The sequence below is a fragment of the Sus scrofa genome, chromosome 12 (assembly GCF_054392235.1).
Source record: "Sus scrofa isolate SSC_HxYL_T2T_F1_AM1 chromosome 12, Sscrofa_HxYL_maternal_Yorkshire_Landrace_v2.0, whole genome shotgun sequence".
Lineage (NCBI taxonomy): Eukaryota > Metazoa > Chordata > Mammalia > Artiodactyla > Suidae > Sus > Sus scrofa.
The window spans coordinates 20,518,099-20,532,487 of NC_139394.1; the positions used below are offsets into that span (position 1 = coordinate 20,518,099).

General features: G+C 52.3%; 2 protein-coding genes across 6 annotated transcripts; one reads left to right on the forward strand and one right to left on the reverse strand.

The window, feature by feature from the left end:
- The first annotated feature begins 951 nt into the window (after nt 1–951).
- Nucleotides 952–6,812, forward strand: PSMC3IP (PSMC3 interacting protein). Of its 2 annotated transcripts, XM_003131397.6 has the most exons (8): nt 952–1,005; nt 1,097–1,197; nt 1,377–1,466; nt 4,169–4,280; nt 5,559–5,704; nt 5,824–5,877; nt 6,003–6,062; nt 6,138–6,812. In XM_003131397.6, the coding sequence occupies exons 1-8, from the start codon at nt 972–974 to the stop codon at nt 6,192–6,194; spliced, it is 654 nt and encodes a 217-aa protein (XP_003131445.3). In that variant the 5' UTR covers nt 952–971; the 3' UTR covers nt 6,195–6,812. The 2 variants fall into 2 exon arrangements, with proteins under 2 accessions (XP_003131445.3, XP_084840570.1); XM_084984444.1 differs by having other exon boundaries at nt 6,003–6,812.
- Nucleotides 6,410–14,135, reverse strand: MLX (MAX dimerization protein MLX). 4 transcript variants are annotated; one of them, XM_003131386.5, is made up of 8 exons: nt 14,069–14,135; nt 13,644–13,680; nt 13,056–13,145; nt 12,678–12,784; nt 12,350–12,449; nt 12,075–12,174; nt 11,242–11,443; nt 6,410–7,476 (listed from the first exon to the last, which is right to left on the reverse strand). In XM_003131386.5, the coding sequence occupies exons 1-8, from the start codon at nt 14,108–14,110 to the stop codon at nt 7,420–7,422; spliced, it is 735 nt and encodes a 244-aa protein (XP_003131434.1). In that variant the 5' UTR covers nt 14,111–14,135; the 3' UTR covers nt 6,410–7,419. The 4 variants fall into 4 exon arrangements, with proteins under 4 accessions (XP_003131434.1, XP_003131433.1, XP_003131435.1 ...); XM_003131385.6 differs by having other exon boundaries at nt 13,907–14,135; XM_003131387.5 differs by lacking the exon at nt 13,056–13,145.
- Nucleotides 14,136–14,389: the final 254 nt, after the last annotated feature.

The window sequence follows — 14,389 nt, forward strand, 5'->3', positions numbered from 1 at the left end:
TCTGAACTGAGATGACATGAGCATAGCGGACTCTTGGCTGGCATCTAGCCTGCAGTTCCATCATTTCTAATTCTTACTATCATCGCCTAAACGCGTGATGATAAGTACAGGTTTCAAAGACTTAATGAAATTTTGGGTAGCAGAAGGCTTGAAAAAGCACCGTGCCCCTCAGGCTTGTTTGAGCTGCAGGAACAGCTGCTCTTTGGCCTTTGGCTGACCTCAGAAACTAGAAATACTTATTTCAGGCTTTGTCCATTTGGCCACGGTGGGCAGGAGTGGAAAGCACCTGCCAGGTGTTGTCATAAGACCGCCACAAGGAAACTTCTACAAGCTTTGTGGCTTAAGAGCAGCTCCCAACACTCCCTTCAACCACAGCAATGTGCTGAGCGCCCCCTGTGTGCGAAGCTCGGTATCGGGCAAATAGAGGCAGCGTTACTCCTTCTAGGGTGTTTCACGGTCTTCACAACCCACTCCTGCAGGCACCTCTTGTTCTTATCTTACAGAAGTTAAGGGTAACCGACGGGAAGCCTTGGCCTGTAGGACGGGGCACGTCCTTGGATAACTGGCCCTGTGACCTTAAGCAACTCGCTTGCCAAGCGGGAGTTGATATTGGAGGTCTCTTCCCATTTGAACACTGCCCATTTAGGTTCTCGAGTGTTCGGTGGCTGCTGGAACTGGGTCCCTAAACTTTGGGGCATGATTCCCTGCCGCCCTGGTTCGGAGTGGAGCAAGGGAGAGATTCCAAGCACGCGCCCCGCTTCCCACGATGAGACCTGGACCCCCGCGGCCAGAGCCGCGCCGGAGCGCCGGGCCGGGGCGAACTACGGTGCCCGGGAGGGGCCGCTGCGCTCCTCGCGAAGCTTTCCCTGCGCCAATCACCGCCCGAGGCCCGCCCAGCCCGTGGCCGGAAGGGGCCGTTGCCCCGAGTAATTGCAACTTCCGGCTTTCTGAGTTTGGCGGCGGGAAAAACCATGAGTAAAGGCCGGGCGGAAGCCGCGGCGGGAGGTAACGGCTTTGCCCCCTGGAAGACCTGGGAGAGGGCGGGCAGGGGTCGGTTGAGGGGCCCCCCACCCCACTGCCTCTTCTCTTTCCGTAGCCCCCGGGATCCTGCTGAAATACCTGCAGGAGCAGAATCGGCCCTACAGCGCCCAGGACGTGTTCGGGAACCTGCAGCGGGAACACGGACTGGGCAAGGCGGTGAGGACACCCCCGCCCCACTATCAGGATTCCTCCCCTAGAACCCCACGACTCAGCCTGGGGCCCTGCCCTCTCGAGACTGCCATTCTAGCCTTGGGCTTCCTAAGGCTCGTCGGGCGCTTTCCCCATCACTGGTGACATTCACTCCCCCGACTGTTCCACCCCCTCCCCTCTGCCAGGCGGTGGTCAAAGCGCTGGAGCAGCTGGCCCAGCAAGGCAAGATCAAAGAGAAGGTGTACGGCAAGCAGAAGATATACTTTGCAGACCAGGTGAGGGAAACCGGCGCAGATTAGCACCTCGGTGAGAGCTCGGCATTAGGTGAATCAGTCCCTAGTATGAATTCTCCATGAAACTCAGCGGTCTTACACCATTAAAAGGGTCCTAGCCGGCCTTTAAGTCAAAGCGTGCACTGCCTTTGCTGTGATCCAAACTGAAGGAGGTTTCCAGACTTGAAATGTGATAGGTTACAGAAGATCCTGAATTGTTGCTATGGACATCTGTTTACGCGTGGAAGTTCTAATTCCCAATCATCTAATGAGGACCACCTCTGTCAGATTATTTTCCTTCTGTCTCCACCCCCTCCTTAAACACACACATTAACTTTGAATCTCTAACCCAGATCTCCACCTGGATGCCTTTCAGTCCCTTCAGAGCCCTCATCACCAAAGTAGAATGCCTCATCTCGCTCCTAAACTGGCTCCTGTTACATTCTTCTCCCTTAATGGAATTATTCTGCATGGAGGCCAGAAACTGGGGAGTCTTTTTTTTTTTTTTTTTTCTTTTTAGGGCTGCACCTGGGGCATGTGGAAGCTCTCAGGCTAAGGGTTGAATTGGAGCTGTACCTGCTGGCCTGTACCATGGTTACAGCCACACCAGATTTGAGCTGCATCTGCAACCTACATTGCAGCTCACAGTGGCAATGCCAGGTTCCTGACCCACTGAGCAAAGCCAGGGATAGAACCCACACCCTCATGGGTACTAGTTAGATTTGTTTCCGCTGTGCCACCGCGGGAACTCCTGCGGAGTCATTTTTAACTTATTTCACGTGCTGAGTCGGCCATCAAGTCCAGCTGTTTTTTCTTGAATCCATCCTCTTTCTAGCTGCCATCATTGCTCTAGTTCAGGTGCTCCTCATCTATTGCAATATCCTCCTAACTGATCTGGCTTTCTCAAACACAGCTTAAACGATCTATGTACATGCAAATGTAGTCATGCCATTCCCTCCCCTAAACTAATGCTCCCTAGAACAGATAAGAGACTTGGCCCCAGTCTACCTCTAGCCTCCCCTGTCCCTGTTATTTCTCCATCCATCAATTCTAGAGTATATTTTTGTTTTTTGTCTTTAGGGCTGCACCCACAGCATATGGAAGTTCCCAGTCTAGGGGCTGAATCAGAGCTATAGCTACTGGCCTATGCCATAGCCACACCACATCCCAGCCGTGTCTGTGACCTACACCACAGCTCACAGCAACGCTGGATCCTTAACCCACTGAACAAGGCCAGGGATCAAACCCACAACCTCATGGATACCAGCCGGGTTCTTAACCCGCTGAGCCACAATGGGAACTCCAAATACTAGACTGTTTAGATGAGTTTTACTCTCGTGTCCATTGCTCTTTGTCATTCCTCTGCCCAGAGGGTTTTGTTTTTTGGGGGTTTTTGGCCATGCCCACAGCATGTGGAAATTCCTGGGTCGAGGATTGAACCCTTGCCACAGCGGTGATAATGCTGAATCCTTAACCACCTAGGAATGCTGAATCATAGCCACCAGGAAACTCCTCCCCAGAGTTTTTGGTCCTTTTTTGTTTTGGTTTGGTTTTTGTTTTTAATCTTTTAGGGCTGCACTTGCAGCACATGGAGGTTCACAGGCTAGGGGTCTAATTGGAACCGTAGCCACTGGCCTACACCACAGCCACAGCAACTCAGGATCCAAGCTGCATCTGCAACCTACACCACAGCTCACAGCAACGCCAGATCCTTAACCCACTGAGTGAGGCTGGGGTTCGAACCTACCTCCTCCTGGATCCTAGTCAGGTTCGCTAGCCGCTGAGCCACAACAGGAATTCCCATCCCCACCACTACACCTCCCCTCCCCTCAAGGTTTTGAATCCCTTCTTCTTGCCCAGCTCTTACTCATCCCTTTGGATTTCACTCAGGCGTTACCTCCACAAACCTTCCCTGTACGTGCTGATTGCCTTCTTTAAGTGTTTACCTCTTTTCACTCGTCCCCCTCACAAAGCTGAAGCTCTTCTAGGGCGGACCCCATTTCCCATCCCTCTGCCTTTACTGAACCCCCACAGCATTTAACATGCACCATCCAGGCTAATCTCACTGCCTCTGTGGAAGATCCCTTGCAGGACAAGTTGGCAGGTTTGCTTTCTGTAAAGGGCCAGTTAATATTTTTATGCTTTGCTGGCCAGATGGTCTCTCGTCCTGGCTACACAACTGTCACAAGTACTCAAGTCTGCCACATTGTAGAGCAGAACAGCCACAGACAGTACATAAGTGAATGGGCGCGGCTGTGTCCATACATTTTTTTTTTCAAAAGCATGCGTCTGGGAGGATTTGCCTTGCAGGCTGTAGTTTGCTGCCTCCTGCCCTAAAGGTTTACCTCAGCTGAATGTAGAGTCCAGACGGCCCAGGCTGGCATTCCCGTCCTTTCCATCCTGCTTCCTGTTGCCAACTGACAAAGCCCCCCGCCAAACCCAAGCACAATGTCTGTCCTATTCAGTATCCTGCACCTCAAAGCCCCATGAGGACAAGAAATAGGTTTCAACTTGCTCTTTTATAGCTTTTTGGGGGGACCAGGACTAAAGTGATTTCTCAAAAGTATCCTCCCCCACTATCTTCGCAGGCCCTTGGGAGGGTTGAGGGGTCCCAGATTCTGCAGTGTATGTGGATGTTGCCTTCCCAGAGGTGGGATTCCATCCTGTGCCTCACACTAGCCTGTTTTTCCTTTTGTCTCTGGCAGGACCAGTTTGACATGGTCAGTGATGCTGACCTCCAAGGCCTGGATGCCAAAATCGTGGCCCTTACTGCTAAGGTGCAGAGCTTGCAGCAGAGCTGCCGCCATATGGAGGCTGGTAGGACTGGGCAGCCCCCAGGAGGGGGCCCCTAGTGTCAGGGTCCAGCGGTCAGCAACTACCGGAGTGAAGCATTTGTTTTTTGTCTTTTTAGGGCTGCACCTCTGGCATATGGAAGTTTCCAGGCTAAGGGTCGCATTAGAGATACAGCTGCTGGCCTGCACCACAGCAACGCCAGATCTGAGCTGCACCTGTGACCTACGCTGCAGGCTGGATCCTTAAGCCACAGAGTGAGGCCAGGGATCAGACCAGCATCCTCATGCATACTAGTTGGGTTCTTAATCTGCTGAGCCACAATGGGAACTCTGTGAAGCTTTCATTGACTGCAGTGTTTCCTTGTAGCAAAGATCTCTTTGCTTGGCTGCCATAGGCATTATATTAAAATCAATATAGTAGGAGTTCTTTTTATGGCTCAGCAAGTTAAGACAACAGTCTCTGGGAGGATGAAGGTTTGACCCCAACCTTGCTTAGCGGGTTAAGGATCTGACATTGTCATAAGCTGCAGTGGAGGTTGCAGATGCAACTTGGATCCAGAATTGCCATGACTGGTGTAGGCCAGCAGCAGCAGCTCAGATTGCACCCCTAGCCTAGGAACTTACATATGCTTCAGGTGCAGCCATAAAAAGAAAAAAAGAAATGTAGTCGTTCCCTGGTGGCCTAGCGGTTAAGGATTCTGGCTTGTCACAGCAGCTTGTCATTGCCGTGGCTCAGGTTCGATCTTAGGAGAAAAAAAAAAAAATTGCCTAACAGCTCATGGCTTTTGAAGACAAATGGGCAGAACAGGTAGTTGCCTTCCCTATTGTGACTATCAGTATACAGTTCCCTTATTTCCCTTTATTCTGTTTCCTTCCTTTTTGGGGGGCCGAAGGCTGCCCCTGCAGCATATGGAGGTTCCCAGGCTAGGGATCAAATTTGAGCTCCAGCTGCTGGCCTACACCACAGCCACAGCAACGCCAGATCCTTGACCCACTGAGTGAGGCCTGGGATCAAACCTGCATCTCCATGGATGCTAGTCAGGTTCATTACTGCGGAGCCACAACAGGAACTCCTTTGCTTCTGGCTGCAGCTGACAGTCTACTCAAACTCATACCCCCAACTATTTGCAGATGGTAGAGAGAAAAAAGTAGAATAAACTGATAATTCTCTAAGCCTTAATCTCTCCTGAGATTTGCAGACTATGGGGCCCATTCTGGACCCTGTGTGTAGAGCCCAGAGCAAGGTGGAGGCCTGGTCTCCTGTCTCAGGGCAGCAACTGACCTTCGAGAGATGTGATTTTAGAGCTGAAGGAGTTAACAAGTGCCCTGACCACACCGGAGATGCAGAAGGAGATTCAGGAGTTAAAGAAGGAATGTGCTGGCTACACCGAGAGACTGAAGAACATCAAAGCGGCCACCAACCACGTGACTCCCGAGGAGAAGGAGCAGGTGGGTTGGGAGGCAGGGTAGCGGGGAGGGCTGCTTGAGCAGATTCAAGTGAGGAGGAAGGCTGACCCCAGCGGCAGCTGTGGGGCCAAGGGGTCAGAGGGACCTGTTCCCCTATCTAGGTGCACAGAGAGAGGCAGAGGTACTGCAAGGAGTGGAGGAAGCGGAAGAGGATGGTAAGTGGCGGGTGCTCTCGGCAGGCCCTGGACAATGGCAGCCACCGAACCGCGGCCCTGCATCCTGGGGCCGTCAGGCATGCCCAGTACTGCCCATGAAAAGGGGTGGCTTTGTTTCTTGTCAGGCAACTGAGCTGTTTGATGCAATCCTTGAAGGCTATCCCAGGAGCAAGAAGCAGTTCTTCGTAAGTGCCGCTCTCCCTCCCCGGCTCCGGGCCTCCGTGGGGCCGGTCTCATTCTCATCTCCCTCTGGCCCACAGGAGGAAGTGGGGATAGAGACAGATGAAGACCACAAGGTCACGCTCCCAGACCCCTGAGGGCGCCTCCAGGAACGGGGCGGAACAGGGCTGTCCCGGACTAGCCGCCTTGTCTAAGTCACCTTTTTTTGTTGTGTCCGCTGCTGCCCACCCTTGGGCGTACACCGCGTGCCGGGTGGAGGGGGCGAGCCCCAGGGGCCCGGAGAGGACAGGCACACTCATTTCATCATCCACGTTTCAACTGTTTGAATTTAACACTTAGACTTGGACAACGCTCGAGGAAAGCATTTGGCAATATTTATTGTTATATAATTTGATATAAAAATATTTCATTTCCTCTGGATAATCAAACCTCCCGGACATCAAATCTGAGGAAGGCAAAAGGGAACTCGGGGGGCAAGAGTAAAGAGAGGCTACTGTACACGCATTCAGGGAGCCGGGCCTCACCCAGGACTGGCCTGGCCCCTCTGCTCCGGAAGACCCGGAGAGTAGCTTCTCCAACCCCTTCCCCCACCCCAAGTCCTGGGTAACTTCTCATGCAGGTGGCACCGAGACAGCCGAGAACCAGATACACTTGACAGGCCACAAGTGGCCTTGAGGCCAGTTAGTTTTCCAAAATTATAACGTTAGCAAAATTGCATTGTTGTTTAGAAAAATTAAAAAAAAATTTAACATGTAGTGTTCTGTCACTTGACTTCGTTGCACAGTGCTACTGCCTGTGGGGACAGAGCAGGTGGGGTGGGTGGGGAGGCGGCAAAGGCAGTGGAACAGGCGGCAAGGGCAGGAACCGGGCAGCCCTGCCCTGAGCTGGCTAGAGAAAGCTCGGACCATGCCTCGGGCTGACCAGGCAGCCGTAGCCTAGGCATGAGGTGACCTTTCACCCTTCATGGCCAAACTACCACCAGAATGGCCAAACCTGGGCTAAAAGTTACTGAAGAGACCAAAACATGCAAATGGTAGTTGCCAAGTATGAGCAGAAATCTGAGGCTTAGAAAACGAGGAGCGGCCACGAGCTCTTTGGGGTGCCCAGAGCAGACCCCCCCCATCCTGAGGACTTCTACAGGGAGAAGGGGAGACCAGGCAGGTTTGAGATACAGTCAACATAATAAATTAAAGCTTTCATAATAAACCCTCCCCCACTGAAGATGGGAGGGGTGGGGAGCCAAACACCAAGAAGCTGACCGTTGTGCAGTGTCACAGTCCAGTCTCACAAGCCCAGTGGCTCCACGGCCAGGTAGGAAAGTCAAGGCCTCTTGCTGGCTGTTCTGCAGGTTCCAAGAGCTGGTCAGTAAAGCTGGTTCTTCAGTTGGTGCAGGACACCAATCACAATCTCCCGTAGGGTCTGGCAGGGGCAGCAAAAGGAGAGAGAGGTGATGCTCAGAGAGGGCAGACTGCTCGGTGACACCTGCCTGGCCAGGTGCGCTTTTTATTTATTTATTTTTTTTTGGTCTTTTTTTTTTTTTTTTTTGCTATTTCTTGGGCCACTCTCACGGCATATAGAGGTTCCCAGGCTAGGGGTCCAATTGGAGCTGTAGCCACCAGCCTACACCAGAGCCACAGCAACACGGGATCCGAGCTGAGTCTGCAACCTACACCGCAGCTCACGGCAACGCCAGATCCTTAACCCACTGAGTAAGGCCAGGGACCGAACCCGCAACCTCATGGTTCCTATTCGGATTTGTTAACCACTGCGCCATGACGGGAACTCCCAGGTGCGCTTTTTAGAATACAGTTCCAAAAAAGCCCCTGGAAAGTGCTGATGACTGGTTGACTTTGCGAAGCCCCCCAAACAGGATGGACTCTGATGGAGAGATGCACTGCTATGTGATAAAGCAAATACAAAAAAAGTTAATGGTAGACTTTAGGTGGGGTGGGGGTGTGTGAGTTCATTGTAAAATTTTCTCAATGCTGCAGCAAGATTTAAACTATTTCAGAATAAAAATGTTGGGAGATGCTTTCACCTGAAAGCATCTTCTCTAAAATCAGGAACAAGACGAGGGTGCCCATTCTTGCCACTTGTATTCAACATAGTTTTGGAAGTCCTAACCACAGAAATTGGAAAAGAAGAATTTCATAAGGAATCCAAATTGGACAGGAAGAAGTAAAATTGTCGCTTTTGGCAGATGTCATGATACGATACATTAGGAGACCCTAAGACCACCAGAAAACTACTAGAGCTCAGCAATGAGTTTGGTAAAGTTGCAGAACACAAAATTAAATATGGAAATCTTTTGCATTTCTATACACTATTAATAAAGAGAAATTAAGAAAACCATCCCATTTGCCATCATATCAAAAATAACAAAATACCTAAGAATACACCTACCTAAGGAGGCAAAGGATCTATATCTGAAAACTAGAAAACACTGATGAATGAGATTGAAAACAACACAAAAAATGGAAAAAAAGAACCACATTCTTGGGAGTTCCTGTTGTGACACAGCGGAAAAACAAACCTGACTAGAATCCATGAGGATGCAGGTTTGATCCCTGGCCTCAATGGGTCAAGGATCCAGTGTTGCTATGAGCTGTGGTGTAGGTCACAGATGTGGCTGTGGCTGTGGTGTAGGCCAGCAGCTACAGCTCTGATTCAACTCCTAGCCTGCAAACTTCCATATGCTGTGGGTGCAGCCCTAAAAAAAAAACTATTTTCTTGGAGAAATCAATATTGTTAAAATGATCATACTACCCAAGGCAGTCTATAGACTCAATACAATCCCTATCAAAATACCAATGGCATTTTTCATAGAACTAGAAGAATTTTAAAACTTGTATGGAAACACAAGAGACCCTGAGCAGCCAAAACAATCCTGAGAAAGATGAACAGGGAGGGAGGAATCATGCTTCCTGACATCAGACTATCCTACAAAGTTACAGTAATCAAAACAGTATGGTACTGCCCCCTCCCCCGATAGACACATAGATCAGTGGAACATGACAAAAGTCCAGAAACAAACCCACGCAATCAAGGTCAATTCATTAACAAAGGAGACAAGAATACACAATGGAGAAAAGACAGTCTGCTCGACAAGTGGTGCTGAGAAAACTGGATAGCTACATGTAAAGAATAAAATCAGAACATTTGCTACCACCACACACAAACAAAAAGGATTAAAGACCTAGATGTTTGGATGCTATAAAGCACCTAGAGAAAAATGGAGGCAGACCACTCTGACATAAATTGCAGCAGTATTTTTTTTTTTTAAATCTGTCTCCTGAAGTAATGGAAAGAAAAGCAGAAACAAATCAGGCCTAAATAAACTTAAAAACTTTTGTACAGAAAAGGAAACCATTGACAAAACAAAAAGACAACCTACTGAGTCAGAAATATTTGCAAATGATACAACAGATAAGGGGTTAATATCAAAAAATACATAAACAGCTCACTGTGGTGTAGGTTGCAGACGTGGCTTGGATCCCACGTTGCTGTGGCTGTGGTGTAGGCCAGCAGCTACAGCTCTGATTGGAGCCCTAGCCTGGGAACCTCCAGGTGCCACGATAGCAGCCCTAGAAAAGGCAAAAAGACAAAAAAAAATAATAAAAATAAACAGCTCACACAACTCAACATCAAAAAAACACAACCCAATTAAAAAATGGCTAAAACTGAATAAACATTTTTCCAGGGGAAATGCAGATGGCCAACAGGCACACAAAAAATGCTCAACATCACTGATCATCGGGGCAATGCAAATCAAAAGCACAAAGAGATACCAACTCTGACCTGTCCAAATGGTGATCATCAAAAAGGACACAAACAACAAATGTGAGGATGCGGAGAAAAGAGAGCCCTTGTACACTGTTGGGGGGAACGTAAAATGGTGCAGCCACTGTAGAAAACAGCATAGACATTTCTCAAAAAAAAAAAAAAAAAAAACCTAAACTGAAAAGATATATGTGCCCCAATGTTTCTAGCAGCATTATTTACAATAGCCAAGATGTGGAAGCAGATCTAAAGCATCCATCAACAGATGAATGGATAAAGATGTGTTTAAAAAAAAAAAAAAGTGTACACACACACACAAAAATACTACGCAGCCACAGAAAAGAAAATTTTGTCATTTGCAACAATGTGGAAACTTGGAGGGCATTATGCTAAGTAAGGTAAGACAAGGAAAAATACTGTATGATGTCACTTCTGTGCTCCATGCAGAATCTATAAAAAATACAACTAGCGACTATAACAAAAAAGCAGACTCACAGACATAATAAACACAATATAACTCACAGAGGACAAAACCAGTGGTTGGGGACAGGCAACACAGGGGATGGAGAGTGGGAGGTACAAACTGCTGGGCCTAAGATAATGTAGCCTATAAACCAGGAACAGCCAATATTTTGTAATAGCCGTAAACAAAGCATAACCTTTTTTTTTTTTTTTTTGGTCTTTTTGCCTTTTCTAGGGCCACTCCCGAGGCATATGGAGGTTCCCAGGCTAGGGGGTCCAATCGGAGCTGTAGCCACCGGCCTACACCACAGCCACAGCCATGCAGGATCCGAGCCGCATCTGCAACCTACACCACAGCTCATGGCAATGCCGGATCCTTAACCCACTGAGCGAGGCCAGGAATCGAACCTGCAACCTCATGGTTCCTAGTCAGATTCATTAACCATTGCGCTATGACGGGAACTCCCACGAAGCGTAACCTTTAAAAATTGTATTAAAAAATGTTAGGGAACAAGAAAGTGAGAATCTGAGATATAGGTCAAGCCTGAGAAAAAGCAACCAGGCCTCAAGAGCAGCAGATTCGGTACAACCATTAACTCACCCTCCATTACAATTAGAAACCCCGAGGAAAACCGCTTTAGTGGCCGAGGGTAAATATCCCCAGTCAGTTTGCCGCCAGTGATCAAGGCTTACCTGCCACCCAGGCTAGACAAAGGCCAAGCAGTAGGCTTTGCCTGAGTGAGGGCTCAGGCCCTTCTCGTCAAATGAAACCTTAACGGGAAAATCTGGGCTGTAAAGGAAGGCGGAAACAAGAACCCTGAAGGCGGTAGCCACACCCTCAAGAAACGGAAAAGCTGCTGCCTCGCCTTGCTCAACAACAAGGGCTTGGGTCACTCTGCCTGAGGGAAGAGCCCCGAAGGCCGTGACCACCGCGGCCCCTACCTGAGGCTTACAGTGCTCCTCAATCCAGCTGAAGACGCACGCCGACAGCTCCTGGAAGCTGGCCACAGAGATGGAGGCGTTGAAGGACTGGAAGAGGGAGTCCATGATGCCTTGAAACACGTTGAACTTGACCTGGTCAGAGACCTGGTCCTCCCCCTCATGGGGGTTGTCCTGGTGTGCCTTCACTATCTGCTCATAGTTCCTGAAAGGGAGCAGGCCAGGGCTGAGCGGCGGCCGCAGCTCCCCGGCCCAGGCAGAGGGACGGCGTCATCCCGCGCCCTCCCCGGGAAGGGACTCCCACGGAGCTTGGGGATACAATCCAAGTAGCAAGAGGCTGCTTCCAGGTCAGAAGTGGTGACCACCCTCTCCCACCTGCCCCCGCCTGCCCGTTAATCCCGGGGCATTTCCAGAGTATCTGCTACACCGTGGGGTAGAGTCCTGCCTCCAAGTGGCCACCTGCGAGAGTATTTTTTTTGGGGGGTCTTTTTGCCTTTTCTAGGGCCGCTCCCGCGGCACACGGAGGTTCCCAGGCTAAGGGTCGAATCGGAGCTGTAGCTGCCAGCCTACACCAGAGCCACAGCAACGTGGGATCCGAGCCGTGTCTTTGACCTACACCACAGCTCACAGCAACGCTGGATCCTTAACCCACTGAGCAAGGCCAGGGATCGTACCCGAAACCTCATGGTTCCTAGTTGGATTCGTTAACCACTGAGCCATGACGGGAACTCCGGGAGTGAGCATATTATCTGAGGCGGCTTCTGAACTGAGGTCGGCCTCAGAGTCCTTTCAGAGGCCCTGGTCCCCCCCCCACCTCCAGGGCACGCGCCCCTTACACTTTCATGATCTTTAGGGCCATGACGTCCTTGCGCAACGTGGACACCTCCTCCTCCTGCTTTTTCTTCTCTTTGTGCAAAAACTGGATGTAGTCAATGGCTGGGGAGGAGGTGGGACGAGGAGGTGGGTACAGAGGAAGCCGCAACCAGAAGGACAAGGCTGACTCTGTTTCCCCTCCCCCCAGACCCTGCTCCTCTCATTACAACCGCCCCCCCAAAGCCAGGCCGCTCACAGCCCCCTCGACCCCAAGGCCTCCTGTGCTCCCCAGTCATACTCTTCTGCAGAACGATGGCCTTGCTGAGCTTCTGGGAGCCAATGGAGAAGTCCTGCTGCTGGCAGGTGGGGACGATGGTCTGTAGGTCGTCATAGCCTCTCTGTGGGGAGAGCAGGGGAAACGGGGGTTCCTTCACTGAGGGGTTAAGGCAAATGGGCACAAAGCTTTTCTTCCTCGATGCCAAGTTCCACGTTCACGCACTCAAAGGGGAGGGGAGGAGAGAGAAGTTTGTGTCCAAGGCCCGGTCTAGGGGCCCGGAAGCCTGCCTGGGACTGCCTGTCGGGGTCCGGGCAGAGTGGATCTGAAGAGCACAGGCCTCCCCCATCACCTTGATGGCATCCCTCCTCTTCTGCTCGGCCTGAGTGTGCGCGCGCCGCCGCCGGTCCTTGTAGGACTCCTTGTAGGATTCCTGGTGGTAATCGCTGTCCTCGTCATCTACACTCAGAGTTGGGGGCAGGAAGAGGTCATTCTGGGGCCTAGTGGAGCTCAGTTAGCCCACTTTTTCCCAGCTGGGAAGAACCTGGTGCCCAGAGAAGGAAGAGGAATAGAAGAACCCGATATCCTAGATGAGGGGAAAGACGGTGAGACTCGGCCCCTACCGCTAGGGCTCCAGCGCCCCCATGTGGATGGCTGGAGCTGCCCTATCTAGGAAAGATACTCAAACGAGGCGCAGCTGGTTCTCCACGGTGGGGATGTTGCTGCCTACCTGTGTTGGGGACAGAAGAGGCACTGGTGGAACCGATGCTATTAGCTCTGGACACTACACTTCCCTTGCGAGTGCTTTCTACAAAAATCCCTGGAAAAAGAGAGGCCCCGATCACTAAGGAGTAGGGTGGAGAGGAGGGGCATTGCCAGGCCCTCAGACACCCGGTGGGCACAATGGCTTCCTAGGCTTTAAACGCTGACCTCTCCCCTTCAACCCCAAGGCCAGCCATACCGGGCCATCCACTTCCTGAAGTGCCCTGCTGCGATGCTCCCATTCCTAGTGTCTACACTGCTCCACAGGCCTGCAATGATACCTCCTGGCTCCCCAAGTGGCATCGGGGCGTGATGATGGTGAGTGACCAGCTGTCACTACTTCCATCACCTCCCTGCTCCAGGGCTGAGGGAACGAGGTGTCACCCTCGGATGCTTCCTGCCCCCGTCCTCCAGCTCCTCCCTCACTGCACAGACCCAGCTCAGGGACAGTGGACTGCGCTCAGGTGTGGCTGGTAAGGCCACGAGAATCTATAGGGCTGAAGGGGGAGTGTCCTCAGAGCCGAAGACGGGGGCGGGGGGGGGGGGAGGCACTCACCGGGGTCCAGGCTGTTGTCGCTGTAGGCATACTCCACCTGCGGCAGCAAGGGAGAAACCCGTCGGACTTCTGCCCCTGCGTCTGTGTACACGCCCGCACACACCTGGGGTGCGCGGGCAGCTGCAGGGTTCCCCCAGAGCCAAGAGCGGCTAGGCCGCGGGAGCACCACCCCTCGGCAGGACGCCGTCTGCTCACTCCACGCCCCCAGCCCTCCAGCCCCGTGCCCTCACACCCGCGCGCACACGCCTCAGGAGTCTTCCCACCTTGGCACACGCGGGGTGCGAGCTGTCTTCTCTGCAGCCCCGGGGCCCGGAGAGCGGGGGGAGCGCTAGGGACTGCAGGGAGTCCCCTCGTCTTCCGGACCCCCTACGTGCCCGAGCCCGCCCCGCCCTCCCCTCGCCGGCGTGCGCGCCCGCGGGGCTTGCCTTGACCCAGGGGTCCTCGGGAGAGGCGCCCGGCTCCGTCATCTCCGACCCACCGAACCGGAAACCTGCCCGCGGGGCGGGCCCCCGGCCGCGAGGAAGAGGCGAGGCGCACCGCGTGACTCTAGTCGGCCAACCCGCGGCCCGGAGGCGAGGGCCGGGCGGGGTCACCGCGCGTGCGCGGCCGGGAACCAACCCCTCCCCCCCGGGCTGCGCAGGGATGGGCCCCAGGCTGGCGCCGGGGTCCGACCCCGGCTCCTTGGGGCCGCGCTCCCTGCCCTCCCTCAGGCTAGCGTCCTAGCCGCCGCGACGTGAAGCACACTC

Coding starts and splice junctions, on each gene's coding strand:
- PSMC3IP (XM_084984444.1), top strand. CDS start 972: ATGAGTAAAGGCCGGGCGGAAGCCGCGGCGGGAG. Junction 1,467..4,168: donor AGATATACTTTGCAGACCAG/GTGAGGGAAACC, acceptor TGTCTCTGGCAG/GACCAGTTTGACATGGTCAG. Junction 4,281..5,558: donor CTGCCGCCATATGGAGGCTG/GTAGGACTGGGC, acceptor ATGTGATTTTAG/AGCTGAAGGAGTTAACAAGT.
- MLX (XM_003131385.6), bottom strand. CDS start 14,110: ATGACGGAGCCGGGCGCCTCTCCCGAGGACCCCTGGGTCAAGGCAAGC. Junction 13,146..13,643: donor CGACAACAGCCTGGACCCCG/GTGAGTGCCTCC, acceptor CTCTTTTTCCAG/GGATTTTTGTAGAAAGCACT. Junction 12,175..12,349: donor GGCCATCGTTCTGCAGAAGA/GTATGACTGGGG, acceptor CCTCCTCCCCAG/CCATTGACTACATCCAGTTT.